The sequence below is a fragment of the Panthera tigris genome, chromosome E2, assembly GCF_018350195.1.
Source record: "Panthera tigris isolate Pti1 chromosome E2, P.tigris_Pti1_mat1.1, whole genome shotgun sequence".
In the NCBI taxonomy this organism is placed as follows: Eukaryota; Metazoa; Chordata; class Mammalia; order Carnivora; family Felidae; genus Panthera; species Panthera tigris.
The window spans coordinates 15,414,046-15,433,681 of NC_056674.1; the positions used below are offsets into that span (position 1 = coordinate 15,414,046).

Consider the following 19,636-nt stretch of genomic DNA (forward strand, 5'->3'; position numbering starts at 1 on the left):
TGAGTTATGCGTACGGATTGCTCACTGTAGGCGTGAATGCACAAGCATGTGTCATATACATAGGGGTATGTGCTCTGAGTACATCCACATGTGTTCACACAGGTATCCAGGCATGGGTACTGGTCTACGTACCGTGGGTGCATAAGCGCGTACCACTAAGTATATATATGCACGCCAGGGAGCAGGCACCACTGCCTGACCGCTTCTGTGCGGGCCTGCCATCTCAATCTCCTCAAGCACTCAGCAGTTTCAACTGTGGTTTTTAGCCACCGCCCAGAACGGGGGAGGGGGTGCTAAGGCACCCCCCCCCCCCCAGATCATAAGATAGTTTGCATCTGGTTTACATTCAGCCCAGGGCCCTTGAGTTGGAGGAGGGGGGGGTCCCCTGGGTCCCAAAGCAAGTTGCCCCTCACCGACAGGCTCTCAGGGCCCAGGGGACAGGGGGTGGAGCCGGCTGCACAGCGTTGTGCAGGGCACAGCCCTGTGCTGGGGCAGGAAGCGAGAGTGGGGAGGGGGGAGGCCACAGCCGGTGGAGGCAAAGCAAGGCGGGTGCAGGACGCAGGACTTGTGGGGAGGGAGGGAGGTGCCACACTCGAGCCCTGAGGCCCTGCTGGCCCCTGGGCGCGGGCCCAGCTCCAGCCCCCAGGGATGGACCTCGTGGACCCCGACATCTTTAATAGGGATCCCCGGGACCACTACGACCTGCTGCAGCGGCTCGGTGGCGGCACCTATGGAGAAGTCTTCAAGGTGAGGACACCCCTCTTTCTCCATCACCCTTAAACCAGTGAGACTTTGGGATGAGGCCCAAGAAGGGAAGGGGATGAGAGAGAGTCCCAGTCCTTGGCTTTGGTCAGGGATGCTGAGAAGGAACTCGGGCGAATGGAGCCTGCCTGACTGCCAACTTCCCCTTTGCAAGGCTCGAGACAAGGTGACGGGGGACCTGGTGGCAGTGAAGATGGTGAAGATGGAGCCTGGTGAGAAGAGGAGACGGCAGCTCCTTCCCCACACCCCTTCCCCTCCTCTTGGGACACGGTATTGCCTCCCGCATATTCCTCCCCTGCAGCGGCCTTTTCTTTCCTGTCCCTCCTCACAGACGATGATGTTTCCACACTTCAGAAGGAAATCCTCATCTTGAAAACTTGCCGGCATGCCAACATCGTGGCCTACCATGGGAGTTATCTCTGGTGATGAGCCTCAAGCCTGCCCTGGGACCCCCCTCCCCGGCCCCTAGCCTGGAATCCCCATTCCCGACCTCCAATCCTGGACCCCTGTTTTTAAACTGCCCCCCCCCAACTTGATCCCCAGTCTGAAGTCCCACTTTTCTGACCAGAGCATTCTCCAATGTGCTCTGCAATTCAGGACGCCCATTTCTGAGCGGGGATCCCCAACAGTGGTCCCTTCATAGTAACCAAACCTGAAAACAAGGCCCCTTAAAAGCAATCTTTCATCATCCTGCCTTCCAGGTGCCCCGGTTCCACTCTCTGCTCCTTTAATTCCCTAAATCCCCTGACCCCTAAATTAATATCCCTGATGTCCTAGTGATGACCTCTGTCCCCCAGACCTGACACCCTGGGCCCCTCTATCCCTCCCTTAACCTGCGCAACCTGGGAGATATCTGCCCTGTCTCCTGGGTTAGCATGGGACAGCAGAGTTAGGAGTCCTCCGGGGTTAGGAGTCCAAAGATGTGGGTTTGAGTCCTGTTGACCCTGAACATACATTTTCTCTCAGAGCCTCAACTTGCCCACCTGTAAAATGGAAGTGGAATGATCTCACTCTGGTGGGCGAGGTGGATGACAGCTGTTACGTTAAAGTTTTTGTTGAATTGGAACAAAACAGACAGTGAGCCGGGCTGTCCTACGATAATGACTTATTACTGCCGTTATTATTACTCCTGAATTGTCGTAGGCTGCAGAAGTTCTGGATATGCATGGAATTCTGTGGGGCTGGTTCTCTCCAGGACATCTACCAAGGTGAGAGGAAGGGCAAGGGGGTCCATCCCTCCTGTGTCTCTGGGGTTGTGTCTCCTGGGACTGTCTTTCTGGTCCACATTTCCCGCACTGAGCCCCACTCTGGACCTGGGGCCTGGCCTGGTTGGTGCTAGATGGTGTAGTGACCAAGTGGGCCCTGGGCCCTGTCCTCCAGGACTTGACAGTCCAGCCCCAATCCTTCTGCATGCAGTGATCTCCTCTGCTTTCCCCTCCTATCTTCCCCCATCTGCATTTTCTCACCAATGTGTCTGTGGTGGTGTTTGAATATTTCTGCATTTTTGGCCCATAGTATGGTCCACGTTTTCGTTGGCTGAGTGACTGAATTCCTGATTCTCTCTCTCAACCTGCATTTCACTCTTTTGGAAAACTTGAGGGTAGCAGGGGGGTGGGTCTCTGATCGCCTCTCAATTTCTGATGGCCACCGCTGTCTTTGGTCATCTTTCTGTCTCCTTTGAACCCAAGAGCTTAAATGTTAGCAAAGGAAGAAATTCATTAAGAAGTCATCAAAGAGGGGGGAAACTGAGGCCCTCAGAGAGGAAGTGGCCCACACAGCCAGTCCGCTGAACCTGGTCTCCAACCACTTCTCTCTGTCTGTTGTCTCCCTGTTGTCCCCTCTGTGTTTCTATGTTTCTCAGAACGTCTTTCTTCATGTTTTTCGATCTCAGTTTGGATCTGTTCCTGTTTCTCTGTCTTTCTGTTTCTCTGTCTCATTCTGTGTGTGTGTGTGTGTGTGTGTGTGTGTGTGTGTGTGTGTGTGTCTGTGTCCCTCTGCCTTTCCTCATTTTGCAAAGTCACATCACCCCCTGCTCAGAGCCCCCCCTGGGCTTTCATTTCCCTCCAAAGAGAAGCCCAAGCTCCCCAGTGTGACCCCCACCTGCACCCAAGCTGCCAGACTTCGCCTCCTACCACTTCTCTCCCTCCCCCACTCTGCTCCACCCACTTGCTGCTTTCCAAACCCACCAGGCATTCTCCCACCTCTACGCCTTTGCACCTGCTCTCCTGTTCCCCTCCAAGCTGGACTGATCACGTCTTCACCCTGTCACCTTCTCAGAGTAGAGTAGACTTCACCGACCACCCTGTAAAATGTCATACCCCTTCCCACACATATTTCCTGTTGTTCTTTCTTGCTTTATTTTTTTTTCTTACGATTTATTAGCATCTCATGTGCTATGCTTTACTCATCTTGTTTGTTTGTTGTCTCCCTGGAATGTTCTCACCACAAGGGCAGGGATGTCTGTCTCTTGTCCACAGCTGTCTCCCCAGTGCCCCAACACAGTGCCTGGTACCCAGTAGACACAGTAAATATCTGTTTAATGAATCTGTCTCCCTCCAGCCTCATGTTCCCTGCGTTGCCCGGGGACGTCCCTCCGTCTCCCTCTCCCACTTATCCTATACGCTTTCCCTCCCCACGTGACATCATCTCAGCCAGTGTGGGTGGGGGCCAGGGGCTCCCAGGTTTCCTGGTTCCCACCCAACGCCACGGGTGTGATGTTTGCAGTGACAGGCCCCCTGTCAGAGCTCCAGATTAGCTATGTCTGCCGGGAAGTGCTCCAGGTGAGGAGAAGTCTGGTGGGCCTGGGTCGGGTTGGGCCCTGTTCCAGCCCCCGGACACTCACAGCCCCCATGTCCACTCTCTTCCCCAGGGACTTGCCTATCTGCACTCACAGAAGAAGATACACCGGGACATCAAGGTAGTCTAGGGGCAGAAAAGTGGCCTTGGTGGGTGGGGGGCCCAGGAGACGGAAGTGGTGTTTGGCGGGCTCAGGGTGGTGTTGAGCTGGGCAGTTGGGAAGGGCCAGGGGATGGAGGCAGTATGGGTTGGGGGGGGCTGTCTCTGACAGCCTCTAATTTCCCTCCTCCCCCCTCAGGGAGCCAACATCCTCATCAATGACGCTGGGGAGGTCAGACTGGGTGAGTGTGATTGGTGGGGGTTGGGGGGAGTCTGGCTGGGGACCAAGGGGATAGGGGACCCCAGGTCACCATGTCTCTCTCTGCCTCCAGCTGACTTTGGTATCTCGGCCCAGATTGGGGCAACACTGGCCCGACGCCTCTCTTTCATTGGGACGCCCTACTGGTGAGGGATGCCTGGCGGGTAGCTGGGGGTGGAGTGGGGGCAGTGGTTTTCCTCACCTGGATCACTGGGAATCTCCTTCCCGGCCCCTTTCCCTGCCTCTGCCTTTTTCTGTTGAACATTCTGTTTTCTTTTTGGCTCTCTCTCTAGTTTTACATTTACTTAGATCTCTTGGTATTAATTTTTAAAAATGTTTTTATTTACTTTTGAGAGAGGGAGAAAGAGAGAAAGCATGAGCAGGGCAGGGGCAGAGAGGAAGGGAGACACAGGATCGGAAGCAGGCTCCAGGCTCTGAGCTGTCAGTGCAGAGCCAGACGCGGGGCTCAAACCCAGACCCGTGAACCATGAGATCGTGACCTGAGCTGAAGTCGGTCGCTTAGCCGACTGAGCCACCCAGGCGCCCCTCTTTGTATTGGTTTTTATTCTGATCCTTCTGTCTTGACTTTTTTGTGTCTCTACTTCTGTTTGTCTCTTCACCTTGATGTTTCTTTCTGCATCTGGTTCTCTCCGTGCCCCATTCTCCTTCTCTGTCTCTCTCCCACACCCACCCTCATACCAAGGAGTATTCCCCTTCCCCGCCTTGTGTCACCGCTGGCTTTCTGAGGGTCTCTGCCCCCAGGATGGCTCCAGAAGTGGCAGCCGTGGCCCTGAAGGGGGGATATAACGAGCTGTGTGACGTCTGGTCCCTGGGCATCACTGCCATTGAACTAGCCGAGCTACAGCCACCGCTCTTTGACGTGCACCCTCTCAGGTAGGCAAGTCCCCCTGGGCCCAGAGGCCCTGCCCTGCCCTGACCCTGAGTGCCATCCCCTAGCCTGCTGCCCCACACCAAGGCCCCCTACAGGGGACACCCCTTCCTCTGAGCTCCATCTCAGACCTCCAAGGAGCCTCTCAACCCAGAAAGCCTTTCCTTCAGCCCTCCACACCGGGAGGGCTCCACCCCCTTCAGCCCTCCACCCCCGCAGCAGGGATTCCCCGAGCCTCTCTTCATAACTGCGGTAGCTCTGTCCTGTGATCAGCAGAGTCCCCTGGAAGGGACATCCCAGTGCACTGTAAAACCTAAACCTTGTTCTTGTTCTGTCCCTTGCTTTGCTCCCTGGTGATCTCCGTGCTTTTGGGGACCCTTCGAGTCATTGAGAGTCTGAACACCGTGTCCTCTCCTTACTCTTCCAGAGTTCTCTTCCTCATGTCGAAGAGTGGTTACCAGCCCCCCAGGCTAAAAGAAAAAGGCAAATGGTAGGAGAGGGGAGAGGGTGAGGGAGGGCCAGGGAGGGCAGAGCCAGAAACCACGGTCTGATGGGAGAGTCTCTGGTCTCCTCACCCCAGAACTTCTTCCTCCTAAGGTCGGCTGCCTTCCACAACTTTGTCAAAGTCACCCTCACTAAGAACCCCAAGAAACGACCCGGTGCCACCAAGATGCTCAGTGTAAACTTCCCCTCCCTTCCCTGAAAAGCCCTTCCCAAACTCACCCCCAGAATTCCCCAGGACCTCTCCCAAACTCTCCAAAATGTACCCTAGACCTTTTGCCAAGATACCCTGAGTTGCTAAAACTCACAGATTCCCAAGGGCCTCCAGACCCAGTCCTGGGTATACTCTGGAATTCAAGGGGGAGCCCTTTCCCCCGCTAAGGTACCTGTGGGATTCTCCAAGGGCCCCTGCTGGGAACCCTAGACTCTTCTAATCCTTTCCAACCCCTTAAAATCCCCCAGCCTCAGTTTCCCAGAGTTCCCTGCCTTCTTCCTCAGTTGCCCCCCGCCCCCGCAGATTACCTTAGGTTCTTGAGCCCGTGTCCCCAATACCAGCCTTCTGTCTGCTGACACCGTCCTCCCCCTCTCCAGCATCAACTGGTGTCCCAGCCCAGGCTAAATAGAAGCCTGATCCTAGATCTTCTTGACAAACTGAGGAATCCAGGGAAGGGGGCCCCTGTTGTCGAGATCGAAGATGAGGAGCCTGAGGTGAGGGCGCCCCGGCTGACAAAAGCCTTGGAACCTCCCAGCCTTTGCTTAGGCTGGGCGCCGGGCCTGGAGTGCTTTCCTGGGGCCTCTCTTAGAAGGAAAAGGGGGAGGAGGGATGGGGAGCTGGGCACAGGGCTGGGGGCACAGAGGGCTGTGGGAGAGCCAGAGGCTCCTGGCTGGGCTCGCAGGGTGGTAGGGGTGTCTGGGGGAGGGCCACGGTCCTGATGCAGCTGCCACTCTGCCCAGGTGCCCCCTGCCGTCCCCCGGAGGATCAGGTCCACTCACCGATCCAGCTCTCTAGGGATCCCAGATGCTGATTGCTGTCGTAAGTAGAGACGCCTTAAGCTTGGGGTTACTTGACCCGATAATGGATCCAAGAGAACCATTCTTCCCTCTGTGATCCTGCCAGAGACCCTCATCGCCACCATCTGATCTCATGATAGACCCCGGAGACCCTCGTCATTTCCACACAGACCCTCAGAGACCCTTATCACTATCTGACCCCGCAAGAGACTCCAGAAAACCTCATCACCAGCTGAGCTACAGAATGACTGTAGAGACTCCATGAAACTTCCCATAACACAAGGACCCCCCCCCCCCCAAGAGCCCTCAGAAATCTCTGTCCGATCCCCACGACCCAAGTGGAAGCTGAAAGCAAGCACTGGATAACTTTGAGCCCCATCTCTCTGGTCCCAAACCCTGACCCCCACATGAGATCCTGTAAACCAAGATTTTCCCCACCCGACCAAGGGACAGCGCCAGTCCTAAGAGCCTGACCTCAACCCCCCAAATTCTACCTTTTCTCAGATCCATCTCCTCGGCTCACTGTGTTACCCTCCTCCCTTCCAGGGCGGCACATGCAGTTCCGGAAGCTCAGAGGAATGGAGTCCAGACCCACGGCCCACACGGTGAGGTGCCTCCCCCCGCTCACCTCAGATGCCCTCCCCTTCCGCCAGGCACTGCTGACCCTTTACTATCCCACAGGCCCACTTACAGCCCCCTGGAGACTTCAGGAGCAGCAGCCCTAGGTCAGGGACCCTCGGTGTGGAGGGGAGGGGGCTGGGATATGTGAGGGAGCCGCCTGACGGTCACGCCTGTCGCTCCTCAGGAGGCAGCCGTCAGAGTCAGACGATGACTACGACGACGTGGACATGTAAGAGAGGCGCGGCCCCCAGCCCCACTGGCCCTCCCCCACCCTCACCTTCCTACAGCCGCCATGTCCCTTCCATCCGGACCCCAGCCTCCGCCCCCACTCTCCTTCCTCCTCCAGCCGCACCCGCGCCGAGCCCCGGGCCTCCAGCCCTCAGCTCCCAGATGTTGCTCTGGCCCCAGACTTTCCGCCACAGCCCTAACCCTCAAAGCCCAGCCTTCACCCGCATCTTCCCCCCTGGAAATTTCCCTCAACACCAGACCCCAACCTCAGTGCCTGCAGTCAGCCCAGCCCCCAGGCCTGGGTCCGCCTCTCGCCCACCCATCCGTTCTGTGCATCTCCTCTGCAGTGGGCTCATGGGCAGAGCCCAGCACCGAGTGAGAACCTGGCCCCCGGGAGCTCACACGATCTGCATCACGAGGTGGCTGTGAAGATTCAGGCTTCACGCGTTGTCCCCACTTGATAGCCCGTGTTGCGGTTGCCAGTATCCTCACGGCTATGCTAACAGCCATAACAATCAGCTCCAGCCCAGACCGAGTCGCCCCCACCCTCTTGTTCTCAGACCTCCAGTCCCAAACCACTCCCATCTGCCCCCAGTCCTTGTTACCTACACCTGTGCCTGCTTCCCCAATCTTTGTGTTCCAGCCCCACCCCTGCAGATGACGTACCTCCTCCACTGCCTCCCAAGGTAAGGCCTTGGGCCAACGGAGCTGGGGGCCAGGGGCGGGGGGCTGAGGCTGGGGGCTGGGGACCAGGAGGCCAGGGTCCCTAGAGGCTGGGATACTGGGCACTCTAAGGCTGGAGTCTGGGACACTAGGTCCCTTGAAGTCTGGGAGACCAGGATGCTGAACACATGGTAGTCGGGAAGGAGCATCCTTGAACCTCAGGATGGGAATTCAAAGTATTTAGCCAGAGGGACACTGGTCCCAGGACTAAGCTAGCTGGCATTAGCCCTTTAGTTGTGGTTGTTTTTTTTTTTTTTTAATGTTTATTCATTTTTGAGAGAGAGAGAGTGCGCGAGCGAGCAGGGGAGGGGCAGATAGAGAGGGAGACACAGAATCCAAAGCAGGCTCTGAACTGTCAGCCCAGAGTCCAATGTAAGGCTCAAACTGATGGGACCTGGAGACTGACCTGGGACCTGGAGATCATGACCTGAGCCAAAGTGGGAAGCTTAACTGATGAGCCACCCAGCCGCCCCTGGCATTAACTCTTTAGTTGATGGAGTGTGTTGTGGGCGTCAGGGTTGACGCCTGGAATGACAGTGGGACATTGAGGGCTCAGAGCCATGAGCAAGGTCAGTTCTGGCAGAGGCAGGGTTGGGATCTAATGTATTTCCCCACACGTCTTCTCCATCTCCATAGCCCAAGTTCCGTTCTTCATCAGATGAGGGTCCCGGGGGCACTGGGGATGATGGGCAACTGAGCCCCGGGGTGCTGGTCCGGTGTGCCAGTGGGCCTCCCCCACGCACCCCCCATCTCGGGCCTCCCCCAGCCACCCGAAGCCCCCACCTAACTGCCCATTCAGGTAACGGGGCAGGCTGGGGCAGGAGGTGGGCAGGGGGTATGGGTTGGGCAGGGGAGGGGGGTGCTTTGGGGACTGATTTTCCCCCACCCTGTCTCAGAACCCTCACTCTGGAACCCAACCCCCCGGGACCCTGGTCAGCCCCCATTGTTGCCCCCCAAGAAGGAAAAGATGAAGAGAAAGGTGAGACCAGCTGTGTTGAGGACTCACGCCTCTAGCTGCCTGGGGGTGCCTAGGGGTGGGATGGTGTGTGGGGACAGGAAGAGTAACAATGACGCTAGGTGACATTTGTTGAGCGGTGCCTTTGTGCCAGACCCCGATCTCATGTTTACACGTGGTGTAAACCTTCACAGATAGAGCTTGGTATCACAGGCAGTGACATCATCTCGCATGTCACAGATGGGGAGACGGAGGCAGAGAGGGGTACATAGCTTGCCAAGGTCATAAACCTTTGAGGAGGCAGAGGCAGGATTTGAATGCTGGTGCTCTTGCGTCAGAGTCTTAACCCCTGCACATTCGTGTCCCCTCCTTCCTTTTGTTGGATCTGCTGCTCTGCCCCCCCGTGGCCCGCCTAGGGATGTGCCCTTCTCGTGAAGTTGTTCAATGGCTGCCCCCTCCGGATCCACAGCACGGCTGCCTGGATACACCCCTCCACCAAGGGTGGGCACTCAGGAGCGTCACGGAAAGGAAGGGGGGATGGGGAGGGCCCTTAATGGAGGCACAGAGGCAGGGGTGGGGGAGGGTCTTTTTTTTTAATATTTATTTTTGAGAGATAGAGCGCGCACATGCAAGAATGGGGGAAGAGGAGAGAGAGAGAGAGAGAGAGAGAGAGTGAGACAGAGGTTCTGAAGGGGGCCCTGTGCTGACAGCAGAGAGCCCGATTCAGGGCTCAAAGTCAAACTGTGAGATCACGACCTGAGCTGAAATCAAGAGTCAGAAGCTTAACTGACTGAGCCACCCAGGCGCCCCCTGGGGAGGGTCTTAATAGGATGGGGAGGGGCAGAACTGAGGCAGGACCAGAGCCCAGGGTTACAGTTGGGGTTTGGGGATCAAATACGGGTAGAGTGAAAATGAATTTGTGGGTGAAAATTAGGAAAGTAAGAGTTTAGGGTCCAGGAATATCAGATATAACAGAATGGTCAGAGTTTGGGGTATAAGTTGGACCCTTTAACCTCAGCTGGAGGTTAACGGTACAGAGGCTGGGGTCTGCATTTTGGAGTCGGAAGTTTGGGGGATGGGAATGTAGGCAGAAAGGGAAAGGATTTGGGAATGAGAGATGTGGAGACAAGGTCAGTGAGGGGTAAATGTTAAAGACCCAGCATTAGGGGCATCTGGCTGGCTCAGTCGGTGGAGTGGGCAACCCTGGATCTCAGGATTGTAAGGTCAAACCCCATGTTAGGTGTAGAGATTACTTAAAATCTTTTTTAAAACATGACTAAAACTTACTTAAAAAAAAAACAGTTAGAGTTTGAGGGGGACACACTGGACAGAAAAAGCCACATTTCAGGGGGCCCGAGTTTGAGGATCAGTGTTGAGACAAGATTAGCATTTGGGGGTCAGGACTGGGGAAGAGAAGGATGGAACTTCGAAGGCTATGTGGGGAAGCATGACTCATGTTGGGGTCAAAGTTGAGGGGACAGGGGTCAGGATTTGCAGGTCCGGCCTTGAGAGGTAGATAAGAATGAGACCAGCTTGAGCTGGCACTGGGTCAGGGTTTGAGTTCAGATTTGGGGAGACAGAGGCTGGGAGTAAGAGAGAATTGAGCGTCAGGGCTGGAGGACAGACTAGCAGTGTTTGGGGTCAGGTCAGGGTCTGGGAGGCCCCCCCAGGATGAGGCAGGTTCCAGTGTCCTTGTGTCTGTCCCCACAGACCAGCACCTGCTCCTGGGGGCAGAGGAAGGCATTTTCATCTTGAACCGGAATGATCAGGAGGCCACACTGGAAATGGTGAGGACAGCAGCTGGGGGACCGAGGGCAGGGGCTGGAGTTGGGGGTTGCTGGGGTCTTATGGGAGCCATCTGCCTCGTTCTCTGCAGCTCTTTCCTAGCCGGACTACCTGGGTGTACTCCATCAACAATGTCCTCATGTCCCTCTCAGGTCTGGCTGTGGGTCAGGTGGGGGGAGTGGGGTCAGAAGTTAAGGGGTCGAGAGGGGGTTGGGAGGTAGATGGGCACAGCTGAAAACAAAATAAAACAAACAAAAACATAGGCTCCCCCTTCACAGAGCCCGCAGTTAAAAATCTCAGCCACTTTTTCACTGTGGGACTTGCTCCCTGGGCCTCAGTTTCCCTACCCATAAAATGGGGTTCACAGTAGTCCCACCTCAAGTCAGTTTTGAGGTAAGGTCTACAGTAAGTCTTTGCATTTCTTTGATGTTTAGATGACAGTTGGAACTTATCCCACACTTTTGTGAAATAGAGTGAGGGAGTAGATAGAGGTTACAATTTTGTGTTACTGTTTTGTAAACATTTTGCCTAAAAGAATTTCTAATTGACGGGGAAACACCAAGCCAAATCGGCTTCATGAGTTAGTTAATATCACATCTGTGATGACAGACTTCAAGAGAATTTCTAGATCGGTTTCTTCTTAAATTTAGTAGCGTGTGCACCTTCACCTGGCTGGCTAAGTGTCCATAGTTTCTCCTGCAGCTACCAGCACGGGAGGCTAGGGAACATACTCATTTTACTCACCACTGTTCACCAGAGCCAAGCACAGGACCTGGCCTAAGGTGGACATTTACAATATGTTGAGTGGAAAATGAAGAAATAAAAGTGTTTGAGACTTGAAGCCTTGGGAGTTTCAAAGGGATAGGGCCAAGAGAAGGGACAGAGAAAGGTGGCTGTGTCTGGTGTCCGTTAACTGCCTGCTTCCCCTTACACACACATACGCCGTAGGAAAGACCCCCCACCTGTATTCTCATAGCATCCTGGGCCTGCTGGAGCGCAAGGAGACCAGAGCGGGAAGCCCCATCGCTCACATGAGCCCCCACCGGCTACTGGCAAGGTACCAGCCCCCAGTGGCGCCACAGGCCCCCGCAATCCCCCCTTCCTGCCGCCCCTCCGCATTTACACGTGCTTTCTCCTGCAGGAAGAATATGGTCTCCACCAAGATCCAGGACACCAAAGGGTGCCGGGCTTGCTGCGTGGGTGAGAGAGAATCCTGACGGGGTGGGGTGGGGGGAACGTGAGGAAAGGGGGCGTGGCGGGGCAGGGACTGCATCTACCCAAGGGGGTTACATTGTTAAGGCGGGCTGTCAACAGCCCGGGGAAGTTGTGTGCCCTTTGGGGGGGGGTGTGGAGGGGAGAGAAGATTGACCCTAACCCATCCTTACCCATCTCCCACAGCGGAGGGTGCGAACTCGGGGGGCCCGTTCCTGTGCGGCGCACTGGAGACGTCCGTGGTCCTGCTTCAGTGGTACCAGCCCATGAACAAGTTCCTGCTGGTCCGGGTAGGGGGGCTGTCGAGGCTGGGGACTCTGTGAGGTTGCATGCTAGGGCTTTCCACTTGTTACGCTTCTGCTGAGAGTTTCATGAAGCCCGGCTTCTACCCGAGGCCCCCGCTCCAATCTCCCCCGAGGCCCCGCCCACCTGTGGTCGGCGCCAGAGGCTCCCCCTTCGGAATGATTCCGGATCCTTAAGCTCCGCCTCTCACTCCAGCCTAATTATCCTTCAGGCCCTATGCCCCATTCCTCGGGTCTCTAAGGGGACCCCACTCAGATCCTTTGACTCTAAGGAGACTTTGCTGCCTGTGAGGTCACGCCCCTCCGGGGACCCCGCCTCGCTGTCATTAAGGCGGCACGCTCCAAACAAGGCACGCCAACTTTGAGCCACATCCACCCGTTTCTAAGGAGGCATCACCTCACGCCTCTGGGGCCTTACCCCCTGAAGTTTCTAGGTGCCATCCCCCAAAACCGAGGGCCCAGGAAATATACTTGGGAAGCTCCCTGCAGGCTCTCCCCCCAGGCCCCTCCCCTCTCAGGCCCCGCCCCACGACTCTGAGCCCGCCCCTCCCTGTGCGGCCTGCAGCAGGTGCTGTTCCCGCTACCGACGCCCCTTCCAGTGTTCGCGCTACTGACCGGGCCGGGCTCCGAGCTGCCCGCCGTCTGCATCGGCGTGAGCCCGGGGCGGCCGGCGAACTCGGTGCTCTTCCACACCGTGCGCTTCGGCGCGCTCTCCTGCTGGCTGGGCGAGATGAGCACAGGTGGGTGGGGCAGGCTCGCTGGGGGCGGGGCTGCTGGGAGGGGGTGGGCTGGGCGGCTGGGCTGTGCTTAACCTGCGATGTAACTGGGGTAACTGGGAAAGGGATTGCAGCTGGGGCGAGGGGAGAGAGGCGGATGCATACAGCCGGTGAGATTGAGGACCCGTCGGGACCGCTGTGATGGGCGGGGTTTAGCTTGGGAATGGAGAGGGTGCCTAGCGGAGGAAGGCAGAAGCGGGTGGAATTGGTCTTTGAACCTCTGCCTGTCGAACAGAGCACAGGGGACCGGTGCAGGTGACCCAGGTAGAGGAAGACAAGGTGATGGTGTTGATGGACGGTAAGGACCCTCCTCCCAGTCTTTTCTCCACTGTTCCTGGATCTCAGCTTCGCAGACCCTGTGCTTCTCAGAAATGCTGAGCCCCTCCGGGCCTTGCCCTTGTCCTGCTTTGCTTCTCAGTGAATTTATTGTACGGTCTCTCAGCATCCTTCTGAGCCTCACTCTTATAGCCCTCTCTCTACCCTCTTCTAGGGTCTCTGAAGCTGGTGACTCCGGAGGGAGACCCAGTCCGGGGACTTCGAACTCCAGAGATCCCTATGACTGAAGCAGTAGAGGCCGTGGGTACGTGCAGGGATGGGAGGGCCCCCGGTCCAGAATGGAGGCTCAGTGATACCCAAGCGTAACAGGCACTGCTTGTCTCCCAGCTATGGTCGGGGGCCGGCTCCAGGCCTTTTGGAAGCATGGAGTGCAGGTGTGGGCTCCAGGCTCAGACCAGGTAAGCTTCATCCCAATGCCCACAACTCCGCTCCTTCCCCATCAGGCATCCAGTTCATCAGATGGATCAGGAGAATTGAGTCAGGGTGGGAAGCCCTGACTAGAAGCTTCCTCCGGTCTCAGTTCAGCCAGGTCCCCTTCTATACCCCAGGGTCTCTTGGGTCTAGAGCTCATTCCAGGCCACTGGGGGATCTGGTGCGAGAGAGTCTACTCTCTCTGAACCTCAGTCTCCAACTATAAAATGGGGGTCACTAGAGAGAGATGTGGGTGGTTAAGAACATGAACAGACGGCCTGGGTTGGAACCAGCTGATTGGCCTCAAGCAAATGACTTAACATTCCCATGCATTACTTTCCCCATCTGGAAAATGGAGTGAAAAATGGTCCTTAGCTCATAGATGTGTCAGATGCTGCCCATACGTGTTTGTATTTAATCTTCACCATCACATATGAGGAAGGTCCTGTGACTTCACAGGTTAGTAATCTGAGGCACAGAGAGGAAAAGGAACTTGCTTGGGGGGGGTCACACAGCTGGTGAATGGTGTTAACTAGAATTATTTCTGGATCTAAGACTAAAAGTTTAGAGACCTCTCCCCCACCCCCGTTCCCTTTAAGGGAAAGGGGAAGAGTCTTCTAGATACTGAAACACACACTTTTCCCCCAGCTGTTGCAGGAGCTGAGAGACCCCACCCTCACCTTCCGTCTTCTTGGCTCCCCCAGGTATGGACTTAAGGAAGGGGAACATGGAACCGGGGAGGGGGGCTTCCAGTTTGGAGAGGTGTCTTGAGATCTCTCTAGCCACCTGTATCTTTGGCCTGGGCATTCTGCCTCTTGGTCTCCCTGCTTCTATCTCTGTGCCTTATTCCCCACACAGCAGCCAAGGGGACATTTTAATTTTTTTAATTTTAATTTTCACTTTTTAGTTTGACATAATTTTAGACTCACAGAGAAGTTGCAAAAAGAAATTTAAAAATTCTCGTATCCCCTTCATTCATCCAGTTGCTCAGATGTTAACTTTTTGGTTGTTTTTTGTTTTTGTTTTTCTTTGTGTGTGTGTGTGCTTTGTTTTTATCATGTATATTTTATCCTCTTTTGTATATGTGTCATTTTTTTTCTATCTGGGTGTGAACTGTTTCCTAAATCCAAGCAAAGACACATTCTTACAGACCACAGCGCAGCTGTCAAAATCAAGAAAATGACAGCAAGACATCACTACCTTCTAATCCACATACCCGGTCTCACCGGTTAGCCCAATGATACTCTTTATAACCAAAAAATAATATATTTTTTTTTTCTGGTCCTGGAGACAATTCAAAATGATGGGTTGCATTTAAGAGTGGTGTTTCTTTAGTCTTTAGCCTGGAACAGTTCTTTAGTCTTTAGCCTGATCAGTTTTCGTGACCTTGATACTTTTGAAGAGTACAGGAAGGTTGTTTTCCAGAATGTCCCTCAGTTGGGTTTGAGGTTTCCAGGTTAAGCATTTCGGGGCAGGGGTACCGCGGAAGTGATGGCGGGTCGTCAGTCCATCATATCATGTCAGTTTGTCCCAGTACTGGTCACGCCATCTTTGAACATTTGGGGAAGGTGGGGTGAGTCCGGTTTCTCCACTAGAAGTTACTTTTGTGCTAAAAAAAAGTATCTTTTGTGGTGATTTGCTGAGACTGTGTAATTATACTGTTTCTATCAGACTTTTACTCACGGCTTTTAGTATCTATTATTGATTTTTGCCTGAATATATTTCTAGGATAGTTACCCAGTGGGGATTTCCTATTTCTGCACTCATTAGTTGGCATGCTACTGTGGGGAAAACGGTCCTTTCTCTGCCATGTATGTATGTATGTATGTGTGTGTGTGTATTTCAGCAGTCTCCTGGATTTCCATTTTATTCTGTGGGTTACAATCTATATTAGTATCATGATTAATTGCAAGGCACGAGAACTCCCAGATTTAGCCGGTGAGAGCCCCTTCAAGGATCTCTTGCAGCCTTTTGACATGCCAGAGCGGTCTTTTAAAATCTAAATCCGATTGTGTCACTCTCCCCATTTAAACTCTCCCGTTAAATACCCAATCCTGGCCACAAGATAAATACAAGATAAATACCCCGTCCTGGCCACAGCGCACAAGACTTTGACTTCTGCAGCCAAGCCCCAAGCTCTCCCCCACCTCAAAGCCTTTGCATAGGCTGTTCTCTCTGTCCAGAACACCTTTCCCTGACTTTTCACCAAGCTCCCTCCCTCCTGAGCCTCTTTCAGGCTCCACCCGCTATTCTTCGGGGCACGCTGGCCAGCCCTTTGGGATAGGTTTCCATGCAATGTGTTCCATTACATGAATGGTTTGCAGTCATGTTATTCACTGATTCATGCTGGTCTTCGTTTTGGCCTCCTCAAGGGCAGAGACTGTCTCTGCACATCACTGCAAGAGTCCAGAACTGTGCTGGCACAGGCTCTATTAACTCCTTTGTGAATGAATGAATGAATGAATGAACTGACTTCTCTCCTCCTTCCCCAGGCCTGTGGTGGTGGAGACACGCCCAGCAGATGATCCTACGGCCCCCAGCAACCTCTACATCCAGGAATGAGTCTCTAGGGGGGGGTGTTAGGAACCAGTCCCCGCACCCCCCTCCCCAATGGACATACATTAGTGATCATGACATGCACTTGTCTCCCAATAAACATGACTCCAGCCTCTGCTGTCATCTTGTTCTTCAAGGGGGGAAGGGGAGGGCAGAATTCCCGGATGCCCACCCATACCTCAAATGTCCACGATCCAGCACAAGGATGTCAGGAGTGTAGCACAGACTTTATTTCTCCAGTACATGGTCACCTGTCCCCCAGCTGCCGTTGGGGGCGGGGTTTGGGACTAAGGGACTTGCTGTGAGTATAAGGCACTTGAGGTGGGGGTGAAGGGCCAGCTGGGGGTGTCTCAGCTAAGCTGGTCCTCGTACTGCTTGCGGAAACAGTCGCCAGCTGGGAAGAAATCCCAGCATCTCTCTTGGTACATCTTCCAGACGTAAGACTCCTAGGATTGGGGCATGGGGAAGAATTGGTCACATCTTCAAAAGCTCATGTTGACATGAGCTTTTTACTGCCACCTGCTGCTTGACCTTATATTAAAATTCTCCATGTCCCTGCCCGCTGTCCTCCCATTAACACCTCCTTACCTGGCCCGTGTGTTCTGTCTCATCCTTATTTATCAGATACATCAGGAAAAACCTGGGGATGGAAGGGCAGTGGAGACAGGTGAGGACTACACTAACTTTCTCCTGATTGGCTCGGAATCCACCCACTTGGATGCCACACCTAACTGGCCAATGCCCGTTCCCCCCCACCTCGCTGTCGGCCACACCCCCATCCCTTGAATGGTCAATGGACCTATGCTCACATGTAATTGGCCAGGTTGTGCTCCTCTAGAGTGTGGGTCTCAAACCCGTGTGGTGTCGTATCGAAGTAATCGCTGCCGATGCCGCAGATGAAGCACTTGGTCTGTGGGTGGTGGGAGACCTCAGAATCCGGGCCCATTCGTCCCCCAGCCTCCCACAATCCCTCTGGGTCACCCCCAGACTTGACCTACCTCCATATCTTCCTTCACTTGCTCTTGTTGGTCTCGGAGCTCGCCAAAAGCGTCAATGATCAGACCTGCGGTGGCGGGCGCAGGTCAATGCCCAACCTCTGACCCAGCTCGGGCTCCTCCCTCTTCTGGCTACCTACCTCGGAGCCTTGCCCCCCGTCCTCCTCCTCCCTAATCTCACCCTGCTTCCTGAAGATAATAATACCTAGCATTTATTGAGCACTTATTATGGGTAAAACACCTAGGAATTGACTTAATTTTCATCATAACCCTGCGAGGTTAGTATCATTAATAGCCCCATTTTACATATGGAGAAACTGAGGCCCAGAGAGGCGACTTGCCGAAAGTCTCCCAGTAGGAAGAGGCAGAGGCAGAGCCAGGATGTGAATCCGGGCAGACTGGATCCTGGGCCTGCACTCTTAAAGGAGCTAGTCTGCCTCTGGGCACCGAGCCCCCACTCGCACAACCACGACCAGCACTGACCCTGGATGATGGCCAGCAGGATGACGATGACAAAGAAGAAGAAGGTGATGTCGAAGACCACCCGGTACAGCTCGTATTCGTCGCCTGCCGGGTCCTCAATCTCATCCCCGATGCCCCCACCAGCTCGGACACCCACGTACATGTGAAACAGGTAGCACTGTGGGGGGAAGGGAGAGAAGCCTACCGGTCATGCGCTCCCTCATTCGACATCCGCCAAGTACCTCCAAGGCCCTGGGCTGAGGGGGCAGGAGACGTAGCAGTGGCTGAGACAGTTCTGGGCCCTGGCCTCACAGGGCTCACAAACATGTCATCAGATAGTGACAGCCCAGAAGTGATCATGGCTGTGATAGGGAGAGCACAGGCAGAAAGGGCAGAGCCGGGGCGGGGAAGCACAGTGTGATCAGGGGGCAGGTGGGGGAAGCACAGGCAGCTTTGAAGTTTTGAAAGGCTGACTCAGCCAGGGTGATCAGGCGAGACTTCCCTAGAAGAGGGGACATGTGTGAGCTGGGACTTGAAGGAGGTGTTAGGTGGGAGAAAGTGTTCCAGGCAGAGAAAACCACATGTGTTTTGACACCGCTGGGGAGCAAAGAATACATTTTGTTCCTGGGAGGAACCGAAAGAGGTTCGGTGAGGTTAGAAAATAGAGCTCCTGTGAGAAAGAGCAGGGAGAGAAATGAGGCCCAGCCAATGGTTAGGGAGGGCTTCCTGTAGGAGGCAGCATTTAAGTTGAAAGGTGACGTGTCAAGTGAAAGAGGGGCGTGTCCGTGGGGCCCGTGGTGGAGGATGGAGAGCATGTCAGATGCAAAGGGCTTGGGTGGGAGGAAGCACATGGTCTTAGGGGAACTGAAAGAAAACAGGCAGCCAGACGGCCAAAAGCAAGAAAGACTGTGGTGAGACTCGGGCAAAGCTAGCTCTTCCCTGGCTTCGGACGCCATGGTGAGGGATTCAATTTTATCCCATGGCATTGGGGAGCTACGAGAAGGCTCTGAACAGGTAGGAGGGCATGGTCTGCGTGGCACTTGGGAAAGACTTTACGCCTGTTCTTTCTGTGTCCCCAAGAAGTGAGAGCTCCCAGTTGTCTTGGTTAAGAGCCGAGGCCAGTGACTGGTGAGAATAGGGCTATGGGTGTCAAGACTAGGTCTGGTGGGGCCTCAAATGTCAGGCTGAAGAGCCGGACTAGGCCCTCAGAACGTGGTGCAAGATTACAGGACATCTTGTGAGATGAAGCCTTGAGACAATTCTTCCAACCGTGGCCTGTGCCTCTAGTAAGGTCAGCTCAATCTGCGTTATGACCACTCTTCTCAGAATAGAAGAGAAACTATAAACAAGCAGGGCATGCTGGTACTTGGGGTGAAATTTATATGTATGTATTTTTAAATTTTTTTAAAGTTTATTTATTTTCAGAGAGAAAGACTGAAAGAGAGGTGGGGGGGGGCAGAAAGAGAGAGAGAGAGAGAGAGAGAGAGAGAAATCCCAAGCAGGCTCCATGATGCCAGCACAGAGCCCAGTGTGGGGCTTGAACTCGCAGACTATGAGATCATGACCTGAGCTGAGATCGAGTCCGATGCTTAACCTACTGAGCCACCCAGGCACCCCTATGTTTCTTTCTTTCTTCTTTTTTTTTTTTTTTTTTTTTAAGTAATCTCTACGCCCAATGTGGGGCTTGAATTTACAACCCTGGGATTAAGAGTCGCGTACTTGGGTGAAACTTTTATCGATAACGATGAGAATAGCTAACACCTATGTAATCCTTAATACACACCAGGCACCATTGTAAGACTTTTAAGGGAGCTGCACTGGGTCCTAAAACCAGCCCTAGGCTGTAGGCACTGTTGTCACACACCCGTTTTACAGGGGAGGAACACCAGAGCGTGAGTAGGTTGACTAGCCGGCCCCAAATCACATGCTTTGTAAGCGACAGGGGCACCGTGTCTGA

At 54.4% G+C, this 19,636-nt stretch overlaps 2 protein-coding genes across 5 annotated transcripts in view; one reads left to right on the forward strand and one right to left on the reverse strand.

Annotated features, from left to right (window-relative positions):
• The first annotated feature begins 518 nt into the window (after positions 1-518).
• MAP4K1 (mitogen-activated protein kinase kinase kinase kinase 1) lies at positions 519-16,338 on the forward strand. 4 transcript variants are annotated; one of them, XM_042968672.1, is made up of 31 exons: positions 521-747; positions 917-974; positions 1,094-1,184; positions 1,906-1,970; positions 3,487-3,542; positions 3,632-3,679; positions 3,857-3,899; positions 3,990-4,062; positions 4,679-4,810; positions 5,233-5,295; positions 5,403-5,484; positions 5,898-6,014; positions 6,261-6,339; positions 6,864-6,922; positions 6,999-7,042; positions 7,123-7,167; positions 7,810-7,852; positions 8,526-8,688; positions 8,786-8,868; positions 9,261-9,345; positions 10,555-10,631; positions 10,721-10,781; positions 11,578-11,686; positions 11,771-11,829; positions 12,028-12,131; positions 12,709-12,883; positions 13,155-13,217; positions 13,410-13,499; positions 13,583-13,653; positions 14,315-14,370; positions 16,159-16,338. In XM_042968672.1, the coding sequence occupies exons 1-31, from the start codon at positions 649-651 to the stop codon at positions 16,226-16,228; spliced, it is 2,463 nt and encodes an 820-aa protein (XP_042824606.1). In that variant the 5' UTR covers positions 521-648; the 3' UTR covers positions 16,229-16,338. The 4 variants fall into 4 exon arrangements, with proteins under 4 accessions (XP_042824608.1, XP_042824610.1, XP_042824606.1 ...); XM_042968673.1 differs by lacking the exon at positions 13,155-13,217; XM_042968674.1 differs by lacking the exons at positions 10,721-10,781; positions 11,578-11,686; positions 14,315-14,370; positions 16,159-16,338 and having other exon boundaries at positions 519-747.
• A 92-nt stretch (positions 16,339-16,430) lies between these two features.
• The window catches only part of RYR1 (ryanodine receptor 1), a 112,577-nt gene continuing 109,371 nt past the window's right edge, over positions 16,431-19,636 (reverse strand). Inside the window, exons 100-104 of the mRNA XM_042970107.1 lie at positions 17,701-17,857; positions 17,221-17,285; positions 17,032-17,132; positions 16,811-16,862; positions 16,431-16,668 (exon numbers count right to left, since the gene is read on the reverse strand). Of these exons, the coding sequence (XP_042826041.1) occupies positions 16,573-16,668; positions 16,811-16,862; positions 17,032-17,132; positions 17,221-17,285; positions 17,701-17,857 (471 nt within the window). The 3' untranslated portion in view covers positions 16,431-16,572. The remainder of the gene's footprint in view (positions 16,669-16,810; positions 16,863-17,031; positions 17,133-17,220; positions 17,286-17,700; positions 17,858-19,636) is intronic.